Source organism: Mycteria americana, chromosome 12, assembly GCF_035582795.1.
Source record: "Mycteria americana isolate JAX WOST 10 ecotype Jacksonville Zoo and Gardens chromosome 12, USCA_MyAme_1.0, whole genome shotgun sequence".
Taxonomy (NCBI): Eukaryota; Metazoa; Chordata; class Aves; order Ciconiiformes; family Ciconiidae; genus Mycteria; species Mycteria americana.
In genome coordinates, this window is record NC_134376.1 from 12,584,473 (window position 1) to 12,601,726 (window position 17,254).

Sequence of the window (17,254 nt, forward strand, 5' to 3'; positions counted from 1 at the left end):
GGGGCGTAGATGCAAATAAACCTTCTCAGAACCTGAGAGTGTGTTGGAGTGCCCACCCTGTAGCTGTAGAAACTATAATTAAACTTATGCCAATAGCTTTGCAGGATAGTAGTACTTGTGTTGTGGTCTTTTAGTGCATTCACCAGTATCTCTGCAATCAGAGCTTTGTCCAGATCCACCTCCTGGATAACCAGAAATAGTTAAACCATCATGAGTCTAACTTTTTATATTTTTTAGAAGAGATTATTAGAGAAATTTAGGCACATGAAGAGTGGTTCTTAGTTACACCGTCGTTCCAGAGCTAGAACAGACTGTGAAGCATACAGAGTTCCTCAACTGTTAGTCAAAATGAGAGCTCTGACTGACGAGCAGAGATGTCTGAACTTACTAGCAAGGTTACTGACTCTGCTGTGGCCCTGCCAGTCATTTGGAGCCCTTAGTATTGCAATGTTAAATGAGATTGTGGCATATTTAATTCTTCCATTAGTTGTGATTTTAACTCCTCATTCAGCTGTGGATGCAGTTGTAAATCTTTAAATAAAAAAATGCTTGGGCTTCTAACTTTGTTTTGTGCACTTTGTTTTGTAGAATGTATTTTGGAAATGCAGAAAGTAATTGTTTTTAAGAGATCCTAGGAAGTTCCCTGAATTGGTCAGGCAGTTGGACCAGATGATCGTTGTAGGTCCCTTCCAACTGAAATAGTCTATTCTCTTTGATTCTAAGTTTGCTATAATGAAAGCCAGGAGGAAATACAATCTTCCAAGATAGACTGCAGTCTTGTATCATGTAGAACCTTGAGTGAGTTGTAGGCTAACAACTTGGGGAACAGAGGGAGTTTCACGTTGGCCAAACTCTGTGCAGACCAATTTGGTCAGCCTGCAGACAATGGGGGAGCTTCTTGGGCTGACAGGGAGGAGGCAGGGAAACTCCCCCACTTGGTAATGACCTTAACAAAGATGTGCAGAAGGATATGTTATTTTCCATGGCAGGGGGGGGAAAGGTGATCTGGCCTTTGCAGAACATGGTATCATTTGATTGTATCTGAGGATTTATTTCAAAGCTAACTCTTAACTCTTTACTGTACTGCAATTTGAACTATGTTTTCTTTCTTTAGAAAAAATCATGTAGGTTTCTGACTCTTCCTGCTCTTCCCTATTGTCTTATGTTTCTAACGTAATTTGGAAATTCAGCTCTGATCTGATTCGCAAAAAAAAATCCAAATCTGTTAATAGGTTAATAAACTTCAGCTAACTGAACCTTTAAAGTAGGGGATTCATGGATAATTCCTTGCATTAGGGCATCGTTTAGGGTTCAATTACTGTAGTTCTCTAAGTGTACTGTAGCGCTGTACGGTACTGTAGTACCGTAGTGTACCTTTTATTGTTGTTTTTCAGTAGGTATATAAAAACTTTGCAAAAACTTTACTAAAAGAAACACTATTGCACATTGTGTTCTTGAGAGGTTTTTTTGGCTGTGTGTGAACATTCTTTTCAAATTTCTTTTTTTCCAGCAAACTACAGGAGCCAGAGGACCTATTCCTGCAGGAAGTGTAGCTCCTAGTGTACCTTTCTCTGCCTCTTTGTTGGGGACACTGCCAGTTAGTGCAGGATTTGTTCCTTCACCTTCTCTTTCAGAAATCTTTTCACAGCCTTTGGCTTCTTCACTGGAAAATTTTTGTTCACCATTAAGCACCTTTTCAATCAGCGACCCAAAAAGAGGTAAGAAATTAGTCTTAATATTTAACCTTTTATGATGAGCAAGAGTTGTGCATGAGCCAACTGGCTTCTCTTTTTAAGAAAGGAGTTTTCACAACTATTCAGTAGTATTTAACGCATAACATTTGATCTGTGCTCACAATTTTTGAGAGTATTGATAATCAGTGTTGGTTGTACACAAGAATTTATAAATAAAGCTTTTGTTTACTTGGGGTCTGCATAAGCATGCTCCAAGCTCCCTCTGTTCAGGTTGTCTGTGTTTATTGGGCAAGTTAGTTGTTTCAGGTGAATAAGTATAAAGAAAGAACCATGTTCCTTCGAACTTTTTGGTTGTTTGGTTGTGGTTTTTGTTTTTTTTTTTTTTTTTTTTTTAAACAAAGGTGTTCTTATACCTTAAACCATTCCTGATGATTTGGCAATAAACAAGAATTCTAAAACGCTAATATAACTGTGTACTCTGAAAAGATACCAGTATTGCATGTTTGGATTCAAACGCTAGGGACTATAATTATGTAGTGAAATCAGGTATGTGAAATAACAAGATACAAATAGCCAGTGAACTAGAAAAGATAAAGTTTTGTCTCTAAATACCAGTGTGACAGGAGCATGCTCTCTTTAGAACACAGCCAAATTTACAAAATAAAATTAAAAACAGAAGAATCCTCTTAACCCTCTTTCATTTCCACATTTTTGGTAGTCAGGTATTGCTTATCTAGCTACCCTTTTTGTACTGCACAGGTATCTTCACGTTGCTTCAGTATATGACTGTGAAACTACTGCTGATGTTAATCAGATGGTTATATTGAAGATGATTGCCTAGCAATTTTTCAGCCCAGATGTTTACAAGGGGCTTTTACATAAGTGAAAAAAATATCCATAGCAAACAACAAAAACCTTTGGTGTTTGTCAAAAAACCAAACCTTTGATACTTCTACTTCTCAGGAATGATAAATAATTTTTTGCATAGGGTGTTTTGGGGAACTGAAATAATTAAAACTCTTTATTCCTTTAGACCTCTCAAGTTCAGCTTCTAGGGATGGAACACCAACACTTAGCAGCAATAATTCCCCATTGTTTGTAAGTATTTTTCATGTTTTCTTTCACATCAGTTCAAATGTTAACGCCTTGAAGGCTTAACATAGATTGTAATTTTTACAGTAGAAGTTTCTGTTTTTAAAAAATGGCACTTTTACCATTAAAATAGGATTCTGGCTTGGAAAACAGTTGTATAGTAGCTCACGGCAACAGTAATTGAACACAAGAAAAAATTTACAAATGTTGCTTTATATATGCAAACTTTGACTACTGTCATAGCCACTTTTCCATTCTGAGGAACTTGCTGTAAAATACTGTGGAAGTGTAAAATAACCAACCTGAGAGAGAGAAAATCTCTTATCTGAATGCTAAATATTAGGAACCCTGGAGAACTGACCTAGTACAGGAACAGGGCAGAGATCGCCTTGTGTCTGAGAATCTATCTGGTCTCTGTGTTCTAGTCATGCTGTATATTTGCAATCATGCTGCTGGCCATTGATTATGTGGGGAAGGGTGGCATAAAGGATTGCATGCTCATGAGCCAGTAGTAATTAGCCTGGCAAGTGCTGTTGTTCTCCCTCTACCTGGTTGGGTCTTGTTATATGCTTAGTCTGTGCTGCGTATATGGCTTTTGTAAAATCTCTGTGTCCCCTTCTTAGACATGTGGTTAAATTTTTATTATGAATTTCTTGTGTGTGGTTGTTCTTATGGTTTGAAGAATAAATTCAGTAGGTTAAATTTTAATTGTAGACAAATTCAATTATATGGATCGAGTAAAATATGCTTTCTTCCAACAGATAAATGGCCCTAGTAGTTTGTTTGGGTCCGAAAATTACATGGGAATTGCAGGCCAAACTAGAAATGACTTTTCAAATGTTTTTAGCAGTGCAACTGCTAATATACCTGTATCTTCAGCACTTGCGGGAAGAAATCCATTAGAAGGCACGCATGAGCTAAGACAGGCCTGCCAGTTATGTTTTGTCAAAAAAGGTAAGGGGCTTTTGGACTCAATTGCGTTGAGTTTTAAAAAAATTAAAAAGCATACATTTAAAATTTTAGTGTTCATAAGTTAAAATACTGTTGGCTTCTAAACAGTGTTAATCCTGACTTGTTCTTTGCAGATGTAGTACGATCTTATGATTAAGGAACTGGTAAAATGTTTCAACAACTATTTTATCTTCTTTCTTCTTGTCTTTATTTCTTGTCCTAATAGATACTTGGTTCCTAAAACCACCACAAATCACCACACACTCTCCCCAACCTGTAGGTTTACTATGCAAGGTCATTCACATTCTGTATTCGCTTTCCTCCCAACCCCCAGGGTACTGTGAAGAATGACACCTTTGCTCAAGACTAAAAAAAACTTGCAGTACTCTCTCTGATTGGCCATGGGGAATTGAACCGCAGTTCAAAGTACCTGGTAACCTTCACATCCCATCTGTTTTATTGTTCTTTCAAACTAATTCTAAATCATAATCCTGAGGCTTCCAAACCTTAGTAATAATTAACTCCACTGTATTGACTCAAAGGATCTTAACCAGTATGGGCTTTAATATAACTAATCTTTTAGGCCTGAGCTGTTGCTGTTAAACAGAGCTGTATTCTAGAGGCAATAGCTTTTGTTAAGACTAATCTTAAAAATAGGCATTGTCTTTCAAGTCATAGGTGTCATTGGTATTGGTACACTAATAAAGTTCAGCGTAGTAACAGATCTTACAAAGAATTGTATCGAGACATTTAGGGAATGGTTATTGTAGTTTTAAGAACTTATATATTAGTTTAAAATTGTTTTTACAAGAAAAAAATCCATGAAGTGATGTTTGAAAAACCATAGAACACGTTCTGTTAAAAGCATGAGCTACAAAATGTTGGTGGAAGTACTTAGCATGTTCCTCTCTTGACTTTTTGTATCAAAGCATCTATTTCTTCTGTTTCTTTGCATCTCTATGAAAGTCTTTAAGTGTCTCCTGCTTTTACTGCCTACTTTTAAAATTGTACTCTTCCATCAGCTTCTTGTCCAGGGAAACTGGGTCACACTCTTGGTTTTTGTAGTCCCTTAAATAGCAAAATTCACCGAGCATTGCTCGTCTTCAGACTCTCCCCTGATTTCTTCATTTTAGTGGCAATGTAATCTTCACTTTAGTATCATCCTAAAGACAGAGGTTAAAGCTAGGCATATTTTTGTTTCCAAAATCAAAAAGTTCTGGGATGGGCATTAATATTTTTGGCACGTGTGTACTTCTTACCTAGCGTGTTTTGTTTCTGAACGTAGTAACTGTTCTAATACAATAAAAGTTGAAGGTTGACAGCGCCGTTTACTGATCCTTGGATTTCATCGGCATTGACTTAGTATAAATAAGCAATTTAAGTTTTAAATTAGTGTTATGGAAACATATACTTTGGAATTTGAAAAAAGCTGTCCCAAAGTAATCTTAAAGTTGTAACACAGCATCCCTCCACAAATAACTTGTGGGGTTTTTTTCTTGCCAAGACTGGTCCTTTTGTAAGTATTCAGTTTTTGTCTATTCTGCTTGACATGGCTGTTAATGACTTTTGGTTCTTCAGAGTTGCTGGTGCAAGTAGGAATTCTATACAGTGTGTTTGTGTACATTGCTTTTGGGATTATGTGCCAGTCTGTGTATGGAAATATTAAAAGTATGCTGCAATATATGCAAATATAAGCAATTTTCTGTGATTGTTTCAGGTCCTAAATTATTGGATTATGCTTACCATCCCAGTTTAGACCATAAATGTAAGAAGGATATTCTAATTGGCAGAATAAAAAACTCTGAAGATAAATCATGGAAAAAAATACGTCCAAGACCAACAAAGACACAGTATGTGGGACCATATTATATATGTAAAGGTACGTGTTATAGATAGTAAAATGTCAATGCCTACACTCAAAGTAATATAGTTCAGCTTTTCCACAGTGTGTTTTTATTCTTGCTCATGGGAGGTGGAGAAGGAAGTTCACTGGGTTGTTTATATTTTCAAAGGCTGTAAGGAGAGCCATATTTTGACCATTAATGGGATCATTTAGAGAACATGCACTGTACTTCCGTACTGTTTTTCATCATGAATAACTTTGCTTCCGAGTGCTGGGCTATTACTACTCAAAACAACAACAAAAAAGCATTCCTGATAGACTTGTGCAGTATGAACCTCTACTTACAATGTAAGCAAGATGACTCGTGGATTAATTAACTGTTGTATCTGACTGTATTTAAGCAAAGGGTATTCTGGGTTTTCAGCATTGTTGCCTTAGACTAGAAAAGGATAGTTGATGGAGGTGTGCATCAGTCTTTCTGAGGAGTTTTACATTTTGAGCAAGTCATTCAGCATGAGGTTTTGCTTCCAGTCTGCTAGACTTAAGTGACCCATTTACAACAGATGTAGCTTCTTTATTAAAAACATTTGAAATGGAGATAATGGAAGTTTTAAGATGAATTTCCAATAAAAGTTGTGTAAAAGCAATGTCATATTCAATGTTATCATTTTAGATGTTGCTGCTGAAGAGGAATGCAGATATCCAGGTCATTGCACGTTTGCGTATTGCCAAGAGGAGATAGATGTGTGGACACTGGAGCGCAAAGGAGCCTTTAGTCGAGAAGCTCTTTTTGGAGGAAATGGAAAGATCAACCTGACTGTGTCCCGACTTCTTCAAGAACATCATGGATTATTTATGTTTCTTTGTGAGGTGCTGCTTTATTTCTAATGACACAATAAAAATGATAATAGATAATAAAATTACCTGGAAAGAAATGCTTTGGTTCATGCATGACTACTTTGTAAATTTTGAAATGCATGTTCAATAATAATCTGGCTAGCTTTAGATTAGAGACTAGTTGAAGTCTCTGTTAAAATCTTTAAGGTAAGGTATATTTTTAATATAAATATACACACTTTAATATAAAATACATACTCTATAATTACGTGTTTTTGTATTCCAGAAATGTTTTGATCACAAACCCAGAATAATAAGCAAAAGGAACAAGGATAACTCATCTTCTTGTTCTCACCCTGCTATGCATGATTTTGAAGATAACAAGTACGTCTGAAATACCATCTCTTTAAGTTTCAAATTAAAAGCAAAGGTTTCAGGGCACTTTTTAATTCTGACTTTCATTTCTTACCTGTTGATTAACGTCTCTTCCTTACTGACTTGACTGTTATGCTTTGGTGGTATTGCTAAGACAAACTTACTGAACAAGGATTGTCTCATGTAACTAAATTGAAAGTGAACTATTTCTTTAGCAATGCGTTGAAAATTAGTGGTATCCACCCTCATGTCTGAATCTTACTGGTTTTGGTGTCAGTTTGTTAATAGCTTATCTACCTGGTCAGCTGCATTGATGTAAATGGATGTGTGATGTTAAATTAATATAGGAATTCATAAGTTTGCTCTTTCTTTGGTCTGTTTTGTTTATTTTGCTCTAGTTTTAACTCAGTCAGTTAAGAACAGGTTTACCTTAATTACAGTGTCTGAAATGGACCATAGTCCTTATTAATTCAGTTGATAAAAAATAGTGTGCGGAAAGTGTCTTTAATTATGCTTTGAAAATTAACAAAGACTTCATAGTGGTAATAGTGTTAAATAAGTTTTGGAGAATTAATAGACTTACATTTTTATGTGATGGAAACGTAAATGGGAGCATTTTAATTGCCTTGTTTGTACTCTGCTTCCCTATATTGAGGAAACACTACAGCTATAAGAGCTAGGCTGCTACTGTGATGCATCAACTCTTTCTTTAATGGTGCTCTACAACAGAATAAGTGCTTGTGTTTGTAATTAGATCAGGATATATACTTGAAAGTGGACATGATATGCTTTCCCTCTTGGAAACCAGTGATCCAGCTGGATTGAATTCAGTAATGCTTTGCAGAAGAGGGACCTCTGGATTTCACAAGAGTACTGTTCCGTGATGTTGATTTATGCAGCCTAGAAATGATAATTAGATGCTACTTCCTTCCAGAAACTTTTTTGGCTTTCTGATTTCAAGTAAAAAGTGTTAAAAAGACATTTGAATAAGCTGTGATGAGGGATGGTTATTTTACTTGTTTTTCCACACATGAACAAAGTAATTTTAAGGAATATCTGAAATTGACTGTTTTCAAAACAGGTGCCTTGTCCACATTTTGCGAGAAACTATGGTGAAATATTCCAAAATCCGCCCTTTTCAAGTTCGATGTCAGCTTGACCTGTGCAGACATGAGGTGCATTATGGCTGCTTACGAGAGGATAAATGCTTTTATGCTCACAGTCTGGTAGAGCTTAAAGTCTGGATAATGCAAAAGGAAACAGGTATGTTTAGTAAAATGCTTGCTTTACTCTTCATTGTAATGCCACTTCTTCCTTGTCTCAACTCCCTTCTGAAATTAGCAATTTGGGATCAGGGCATTCGCTTACAATTTGCTGGAATCTTTCATACAGCATATTCAATAAACAGTAATGTAAATCTGATAAAAAGTGTTGAGTAGGCTACTAGCTATTGAAAATTAGCAAGTTTTTGATAATAAAAACTGTGAAAACTGCTCATTATGATCAGATTGTTTTTTGCTTAAAATAAAATGAGAAGTCTTGAGCAGATATGAAATCCAAGTCAAACTAGATTTGTTTTTTATTTTGAAACCTTCAAAGTTTGGAAGATCTTGGTCAAATTTCTTTTTCACAGAGGACTGAAAGAAAAGCTTGAAATATTTATGCCATTGTTTCCCCTCTATCTCAAGTTTTTCCACAGTTAAAACTTTCTTTTCGCTTACTGGCATTCTGATATTCTTATATAGCGAGCCAGAAAATAAATCTTTCCAGTTCGCTACTCTGTCTCTTATTAGTATATGTGTTGATAAAACTTAACTGTTCTTCTATTCTTGCTTACACAGGACGTTTTGGCTGCTTTTTGTTGGTCTGGCCTGTTTTTGCTGGCTTCTTTGAGGATAACAAATTTTACTACTTCATTTCTAGCTGATAGCTTTTGAACGACATGTCTCTGTACTTACAGCCCATTGGTCGTTAGTTCCAAACTCTCCATGACTTTTTTTTAAAAAGCAATTGAACTTTTAGCAGTAAATAATTTGTACCACATAACAGTTGCTCATTCTTCCTATCTTGCTCTGTATGACAGCAGTACTTTACATATTGAGTAATCATGTTGGATCATTCCGATGCACGGAGGAAAAAGGAAATGTGGCAATCCCAGTGTGTTACAGTGTTTCTGGCATTTTTTTGCCCCTTTATGTCTGTGATTTATCCTCACCTGTCCCTTCTTTGAAGAAGATGATCCTTGTTGCTTCAGCTTTCTATCTAGATTCTTGTACAGGCATACTGACACGAGATGTCATACTGACCTGAAAATTTTGGAGGAAGAAAGTAAAATAGAGAGAGGCTTCTTCGCTGATTTCCTGTTCTCTCTCCTGGGATGAGCCTTTAGAAGTTTCTGTGTGAAAGTAAAACAGTTATTTTCTTACCAGCTGCCCCTACAAAGTCAAGGATAGCAAATACTAACTCTGTAATTTCTATTTTGAAGTAAGGGTTGGGTTCTCCAAGAAACTTGATTCACCACAGAAGGCATATCTTTTATTTTATGATGTGTTCATGCTGCCCTTATGCTTTGCCAAAAGTCAGTTAAAGCTCAGTCTCTGCTCTTTGAAAGAGGTTCCTCTTCTGAATGTATGGTGTAGGAAGTAAAGGAATGCTACCTCAGGAAAGAAACATTTTACTAACCCTCAAATCCAAACACAGATGACAGTCTGTGTTTGTGTGGAATTAGAGCAGTAGATGTTACAGTATGTGTGGACACTGTATAGGTCTGATAGAACCTTAGCCAAAGTATTTATGAGTGGGGTTGTGGGTTTTTTTTCCCCCCCCTGAAACAAAACCTAATTAATAGGGCTTGTTTAAAATCTTTGTAAAGAAGGCAGGGACAATCTAGTGTCTGTCAGCTTGCATTTTTGGATAGTTTTTCTGTGGTCCATAATACAATGTAGGTTTTCTAATTAGATTGTCATTAGAGGTTTAGTACATTATGTTTAAATAAATACTCAAAGATGCACCTTAACTTATTTGAGCAATCTGTAATTTAAAAAACTTTTATGTTTGCTTTTCAGTGTGATGATATATACAATATTTCTGTTTTGGAGGCCCTCATGAGATGAAGTGTGTATATATATGTGTGTGTGTATGGATGTAAATGTATATCCACACCCACATGTGAGTGTGTGTATATGTATACAATATATAAAAAGAAAAATAGATAAAAGCTTTGGGGCTTCAGTAGCATTCCAGCTTGAGCATGTCTGTAATTCTACAATAGTCATAAGTGCTCAAGAACTTTTTCCCTTCCTTTACAGGTATTTCACATGATACTATTGTTCAAGAATCAAAGAAATACTGGCAGAACATGGAAGCTAGTGCACATGGATCACAGGTATTTTCGTTTTTCCATTAAACTAATTCCACAGTGACTTTGGTGATAATTCTTTTTCTATGTCTAATATAGCTTATTTTAGAAATTACTTTTTTAATGCTCTCTTCAAATAATCTCTTTCACTGTAGGCTTTCTTCAGCTTGCTTCACTTACACTAAAATGCCTGCTTTGCTTCTATGTAATTTCTTTTTTGCTTTGCTTATTTTGTCATAGGTGGAACATAAAACCTAAATATAATTTCAAAGTCAGCTGCCATAGGGCAATTACTTATCTTTTCAATACGTAGGACTTTTGTGTGTTTAGTTTATATATAGTATCACAACTTCTGGGTTACATATACCTAAATCAGAAATAAGTTAAATAAAAATGCATTTGTTAAGAAATGTCTAGTTTGAAATTACAAGCTAAAGGCATGCAGTGTAACATCTGCTTCCAGACATGTGTTGTAAACTTTTATTGTAGGGGGTAATTCATAATTATGTATGGATTTCTTTGCAGATACAAAATACCTTTTATTGTTGTTGTTATTTTTTTGGCTTAAGATCCTTGGGAACCAAATGAAATATGGATCACTTAATTTGAAGATGAAGTTTGTTTGTGGTCAGTGCTGGAGAAATGGTCAAGTTAATGAGCCAGACAGAAACAAAAAATACTGTAGTGCAAAGGCAAGACACCCGTAAGTAAGACCAAACAGTGAAAATTTTACTGTTTTGTCAGCCATTTAAAACTTCTTTTGGGAAACTGTTACTGCTCAGGAAGGAGTCATACAAGGAATTAAAAAAAAATACTGAAGCAGAACACAGTCATCTCTCTGTAGTATGTTAATAATTGGTAACAGGAAGCGCTTCGGTGGCTGTTTGTTTTGGTGGTGTGTTTTTTTTTTTTTTCCATTATCAGTTATGGTGAAGTTTCAGTAGAATTTAGTTAAATCTCAAAGATATGGTGAAAGCTTTATAAAGAACCTTTCTGGGCTTTCCTGGTTCTGCTTCTGTGTACACAGTGTGTCTTTTTGTAATAGTATTTTCTTTCATTGAATACATCTGTTTTTTAGATGGACCAAAGACCGCCGTGTGGTGCTAGTGATGTCTAATGAACGTAAGAAGTGGATGACCATTCGTCCTCTTCCTGCAAAGAAACAAGTGCCTCTGCAATTTGATGTATGTTAACCTAAAATTAATGTTTTAGTTCAGAAATAGGGTAACTGGAAAATAGTAGTAATTGGGCTAGTTTCATCAGTTCTGCAGAAATTCCCATGGGAGTTGGTGGGACTATGTTTTATAGTGTTTCTACAGAGTTCAGCCTTAGAAAAGCACTGATCTCACATGTTATTACTGAAGCCCTTTCTTATCAGTGGAAGTTAATAACTTTTAAAGTGATTTAACTAAGTTCTTACTATTTGCAGTAAATATTTAAGAAATAGTTTAAACGTATCTGTGGTCTGGTAATCTGGTAGGAGGGAAAAAGCAGTCATAGTACTTGCTTCCAGCAGTTTGCTTTTTCTAACTACAATATATGAGGTTTTTATAAAATAAACATGATTTTATTTTTCATGTAATATAAATGTCTGATTGGGAGGGGAAACACTAGCCACCACTGAAAAAAAACCCCCAAATTCTACTATAATGCATTTTACTTTATATTCATAAGGATATGTCTTTTAATTCACGTTCCAGTTGTGCAATCATATTGCTTCAGGCAAGAAATGTCAGTATGATGGAAACTGCTCATTTGCTCACAGTCCTGAGGAGAGAGAGATGTGGACCTATATGAAGGAGAACAGCAGTAAGTAGAAGAGTAAATCTAACATGTCAATCTAACTGTTCTGCTTTTCATTCTTGTTCCTCAACTACTTTTTAATCGACTTCCTTTCACTGTCTTTTGTAGTAAACTTTGCAGGTGCCTTTTTTTTTTAATTTGAATAAGCCCAGACTGGGTATCCAAAACCAGGATTAAATAAAAATAGCTATGTTATATATTTGTTGCTTGATGTGTTTTTTAACAATAGAGTAGTTTGTATCAGTTTTTTAGGTGTCTTAGAAATAGTATATTGATCCATGCAGCAATATTGTTTGGTGTTTATACTCTGTATTGCCATGTGCACACACTAGGATTCTGTTGATAATGTATGGGGGCAAGCTATTTGCGGAAGAATTTCTCCCCCTCAGTGTATTTACTGGGAATTACTATTCACTTTCTGTTGTTGACTTCTTATCCCATTAGAGTGTTACTGGGGAGAAATAATCAAAAATCAGAAGTAATAAATGACATGAATGATGATATCTGCAAGAAATCAGACTAAAGACTAAAGCAAATCTGCAAGAAAGCAGACTAAGTTTACCACAAACTGTAGCACAATTTATATTAGTACTTTGAAATTCAGATATTGATACACAGTGGCACAGTTGTTATCTGTACTTCGGGTGCCTCTTCAGAAAAGTGTAACATCTTACTTGCCCCTAGGTAGGCAGAAATGCATCTTGGTAAGTAGCCAGAGATTCATATTGCCCTTGGCTCTTATCTCTAAGCTGTGTAACTGTCTACGTTGTGTCCTTCCTTTTTTCTTTTTACAATAGGTGGGGACTGAATTATGCTTGCAAGCTCAGTCATTTATCTAGTATTCTCAAACTCTTGCCTTAATTGCTAATTACTTATTTTAGCTTCTGCTCTCATTAGTTCAAGACTTGGAGCAGTTGTACGACATATGGCTAAAAAGTCAAAAACCAGAAAAAGGAGATGATACAGCTGCTCAGGCAAACAAAGAAAATGGGAAGCAAATTCACATGCCGACTGACTATGCTGAAGTTACAGTAAGTAATCATAGGTATAATTCTAAATTCAAACGTGGGGGTTTTGTTGTTTGTTTTGGTCGTGTGTCGTCCCCCCCCCCCCCCCCCCCCCCCCCAGTCAGTAACATACATTGTTGTCCTTATTTTCTTGGTGCTTCATCAGATCATAGCTAGCTACATTAAATGCAGACTTTAACTGACACTGTAAAGCAGTTCTTCTGAATCCTCTAAAGCCAGTGGAGATCATAAACTTCAGGTGATTGTTTAAATAACTATATCTGTTTAGGTAAACAACAACTTACAGGCCAACATAAAGAAAACATTCAAAATGTATTAGGAGCAGTTCTGTGCTTACCGTATTGAATTCTCAATGTTCTGTTTTCAAATTCCCTGTAAAACAGGTGGATTTTCACTGTTGGATGTGTGGGAAGAACTGTAATAGTGAGAAGCAATGGCAGGGTCACATTTCTTCTGAAAAGCATAAAGAGAAGGTTTTCCACACTGAGGACGATCAAAACTGCTGGCAGTATCGCTTTCCAACCGGTTATTTTAGCATTTGTGATAGGTATGTGGTTTTTAAGATGTCAAAAATGCTGAAAAATGACAGTTCATAGTGTAAATAATTAAGGCGGTTATTAGTTTTGACAGACAATGTTTATAATATTCCTTGCTTTGCATACATCTTTCACCAAGAAATTGATTAACAGTATTTTAATACGTACTGTTAGAACTCAGGGAATGACAAGGTACCTAACTGTGGAGCCAAATTAATTGCTTGTGTGATGTTAATAAAGGGTCGCAAGTTTATTGCAGCTGCACAAAATATTGTTGGCATTATTACAAGTTTACTTAGGCATCTGCATATTAATTACCTGTGGAACACAAGAACAGTACCTAGCTGGACAGTGATATTGGAGCTTTAAGGCAAGTAGAAATGTTGTTAGCATCCAAACAAATTTGTTACAGTCGAGTATTTGTTATTGGAAATCGTTTATGAACATGTGGACGAGAACTTTCAAGACCTGTTGGTTTTCCCTAGCATGTTTTGCTGCTCCCTTTAATTCTTAAATGCAGCCTGTTTACCTGACTGCAGTAGATTTCTTTGTAAATCTGTTGAAAGTTCTTTCCACTGTTGGAATCTTTTTGGAAGGCTAAAAACTTTGGAATCTGCATTCTGGAGTTAAAGATTCAAAGAGTTAAAGATGCTGGTAGGGATACCTTTGTTACTCCATTTCAAGTTAAAGATTTTGAATGTCTTAGAGATCTTGAGAAATTGCACAGCATATAAAGCAAGTTATTTTTTGTTTGCAGTCTTTGTATGGAAGCTTACATGCCCCGTTTACTAAATTTTTAAATAACATCCTAAATTTATTTGATGTTGTGAACACTAACAGACCTCAGATATGCAGTATAAAATGAATACAAACTGTCATGCTTATAACTTAATACAAAAATACTAGGATAAAATAGTTTCTTAAGTCATACTGAATACTTAAAAACCAAATTTAGTTAACAAAGGGTTGGTTATTAATTAGTTGGGTTTTTTAAGAACAGTAGTTCTTTAGCTTAGTGAGTTATATGATAAAGTATTAATTTACCTGATAAATTGACCTGTTGAAATTAAAGGTTTCAAGCATTAAATGACTTAGTAAAGTAGTAGCATGAAGAACAAAGAAAAGAGCCATCTCCTGTCTTCTATAAATACTTGACAGCTGGGAAAGAAAAATATGATCAAATGCTAAACAGAGTTAGTATGGTCTTACTTAAAAAGTAAATACTCTTCCAATTTTTTTTTGTCCTTAATATTTTAGCATATTTGAAAAACATGACCAGAAGAAAATACCTAGATACAATAATGATCATGATAATTCTATGAAAACACTATTTGAAATCTATTTTAACAGATATATGGCTGGTACTTGCACTGAAGGAAACAACTGTAAATTTGCCCATGGGAATGCTGAACTCCATGAGTGGGAAGAACGAAGACAAGTTTTAAGAATGAAGCTCAACAAAGCAAGAAAAGACCACTTGATTGCTCCCAGTGATAATGACTTTGGAAAATATAGTTTTTTGTTTAAAGATTTAAACTAATACTGAGATGACCCATACATGTTATCAGCTGGAAGCATAAACCAGAAAATTTGACAATAATCAAAAGCATGTGACAGAAAAGCTGCAGGTTTTCTGCTTTTATTGGCATATATTGTTCCTCCTGAACAGCAAAATATAGTAGATTTAGGGGGATTGAGCAGACCTGTCTATGCTCTCATGAAACAGAGTGGTGATTAAAAAAATCTGAAGTATTACGTGCTTACTCACCTTCTGTTGGACAGAAAGTTAGGAAATAGAAGGAGGGGAAGAGAGGTTATAATATCTAGGAAGCCCCCTAGAATCAGTCCTTCAGTTGAAAAACTTTAAGGTATCAAGGTATTACAAAACAGAGCGTTATGGGCTAAGAAGAAAATGATGGATGAAAATTCTTCAGATCTTTTATTGGAGAGGATTTGTTTAAAACAAAGTTTGCTACTTATCTATATGTAGGTTGCTAAAAAGGATTTTCGTATTAAAGATTTTAAACAAAATAACCATTTAACTACAATATATGTTGAATGGGTATTTTTTCTCTATTTGTATGTTTCAATATAATTTACTGAAAAAGGATCTTGGGAGGAAAAAAGTGTTAATTTTTGAAAATGAAGTAGTTAAAATTCAGTTTCTTGGTCTTTGCTGTTTAAATGATGATTTTGAAAGATTACACTTGTATGTCAGTATTGTGTATTATTGTATGGACTAATATTGCCTGTAATAAAGAGAACTTTACACAAAGCTGTTTTCTGCATGTAGCCTCTCAGGATTGAGATTTTGTAAAAACAAACAAACAATGATTTGCCTATTAGTAAAAGCTTGAGCACCTGTAGCTAAAAACTTATTAAGTTGGTATTTGTGTCTCCAGCTGCTTGTTTGCAGTTTTCTGTATTGTTATTAGCTCATCACATCACTAAAATAGCAAAAATGGCCAAGTAACTTGTGAAGTAGACAAGCATTTTGGAGCTGCGCAGTGCTGGGACACGTTTTTAGCCTTTTGACCTCAGCTGCAAGCTGGATGGTACTTCAAATTGCATTTCCTGCAGACCACAGGAAATGGAAAACCATCCACGGGCTGAGATGACTTCTGATTGACAAGCCTTTTAGCTTTACAGTTGCTGGAGCTTCTGTTGCATTTAGGCTTCTCTGCAGATCGTGCTTTCAGCTTTCTTTGTATGTTCACTTAATTTTTTTTTTTTTTTTACCTAAGCTTCTTCCAGTCATTCATTCATAATAGCTAAAGCTAGGTTTCTTTTTTTGCCCCATGACTGACTTCTCCATCCTCTTGACAGTATTTTTCTCTGTTATTGGTTGACCTTATAATTAGAAGAGCTTTAAGAATTACTTCAGTAGTTTAAATGTAGTCATTGGCCATATATTGTGTATGTAAAAAGTGTTGAACCAAAGTTCAGTGATACCCATACACGTGACAAGCCTGAATGCTGTGTCCCTTTCACTTCACAAAATAAAAGCACAAGGAGTATTAAAACACCACCTTATTCTTCAGCCATAGCTAGGGGAACTTGCAGAGTAACTGTTCCTTACAAGCTAGGCTAAAGTATATTTGAATACGATGTACAGTATGCATACAGATTTAGCTTGGTGCTTGAAATACCACCTGCTGCAATGCTAATTTTTTTACATTGTTTGTAATAAACTGAGCTTGAAATAGAGTACTATGGACACTGTTATTTCTGTGACAAAACCCGATTGTATCGTGTGCCTTTCTGAATTGTTTTCTCAATTTTATGCTTTCATTGTTTAATGTAAGTGCTCTGTAAATTACTGGAAGTAGTTCTAGACAAAACTAAACATGAAATCCTTGTTCCGTAAGGATGGTGTGAAATCTTTAATGACTGCAGTGGGGGGGGCTGTTGGGGAATAGCTGCCGGAGAGGGCTCGGTCCTCGCAGAAACGGAGGAGTTAGTGGGGAATGATTTACTCGCTGATCCCGGCGACGGGAATGTTAACGGTGACCTGCACAGACTGCAGGAGGCGAACACAAGAATTCTTGACGCGTTTTTCCTGAGGCCGCGGGTAGGACGGGGAGCGAGTGAGGGCCGCCCGCCGCCGGCCTCACGGCGCTCCCAGCCCCGCCGCCGGGCTCGCTCCCCGCGCCCTTCCCCGGCGGGACCCGCTCTGCCCTCGCCTTCCCGAGGGGTCCCGTCTGCTGCTGGGGACCGCCCCCCGGCCGGGCCCGGCC

At 36.1% G+C, this 17,254-nt stretch overlaps 1 protein-coding gene across 2 annotated transcripts in view; it reads left to right on the forward strand.

Moving 5' to 3' along the window:
• Nucleotides 1-16,724, forward strand: part of ZC3H7A (zinc finger CCCH-type containing 7A) — a 30,668-nt gene extending 13,944 nt beyond the window's left edge. Inside the window, exons 10-23 of one of the 2 annotated variants that reach the window (XM_075515527.1) lie at nucleotides 1,511-1,718; nucleotides 2,728-2,792; nucleotides 3,548-3,740; nucleotides 5,455-5,616; nucleotides 6,254-6,450; nucleotides 6,704-6,801; nucleotides 7,874-8,055; nucleotides 10,101-10,177; nucleotides 10,720-10,853; nucleotides 11,229-11,334; nucleotides 11,851-11,959; nucleotides 12,851-12,984; nucleotides 13,365-13,528; nucleotides 14,868-16,724. In XM_075515527.1, the coding sequence (XP_075371642.1) occupies nucleotides 1,511-1,718; nucleotides 2,728-2,792; nucleotides 3,548-3,740; nucleotides 5,455-5,616; nucleotides 6,254-6,450; nucleotides 6,704-6,801; nucleotides 7,874-8,055; nucleotides 10,101-10,177; nucleotides 10,720-10,853; nucleotides 11,229-11,334; nucleotides 11,851-11,959; nucleotides 12,851-12,984; nucleotides 13,365-13,528; nucleotides 14,868-15,057 (2,019 nt within the window). In that variant the 3' untranslated portion in view covers nucleotides 15,058-16,724. Of the gene's footprint in view, nucleotides 1-1,510; nucleotides 1,719-2,727; nucleotides 2,793-3,547; nucleotides 3,741-5,454; nucleotides 5,617-6,253; nucleotides 6,451-6,703; nucleotides 6,802-7,873; nucleotides 8,056-10,100; nucleotides 10,178-10,719; nucleotides 10,854-11,228; nucleotides 11,335-11,850; nucleotides 11,960-12,834; nucleotides 12,985-13,364; nucleotides 13,529-14,867 lie in introns of those variants that run through there. The other variant, XR_012777665.1, reaches the window with a different exon arrangement.
• Nucleotides 16,725-17,254: the final 530 nt, after the last annotated feature.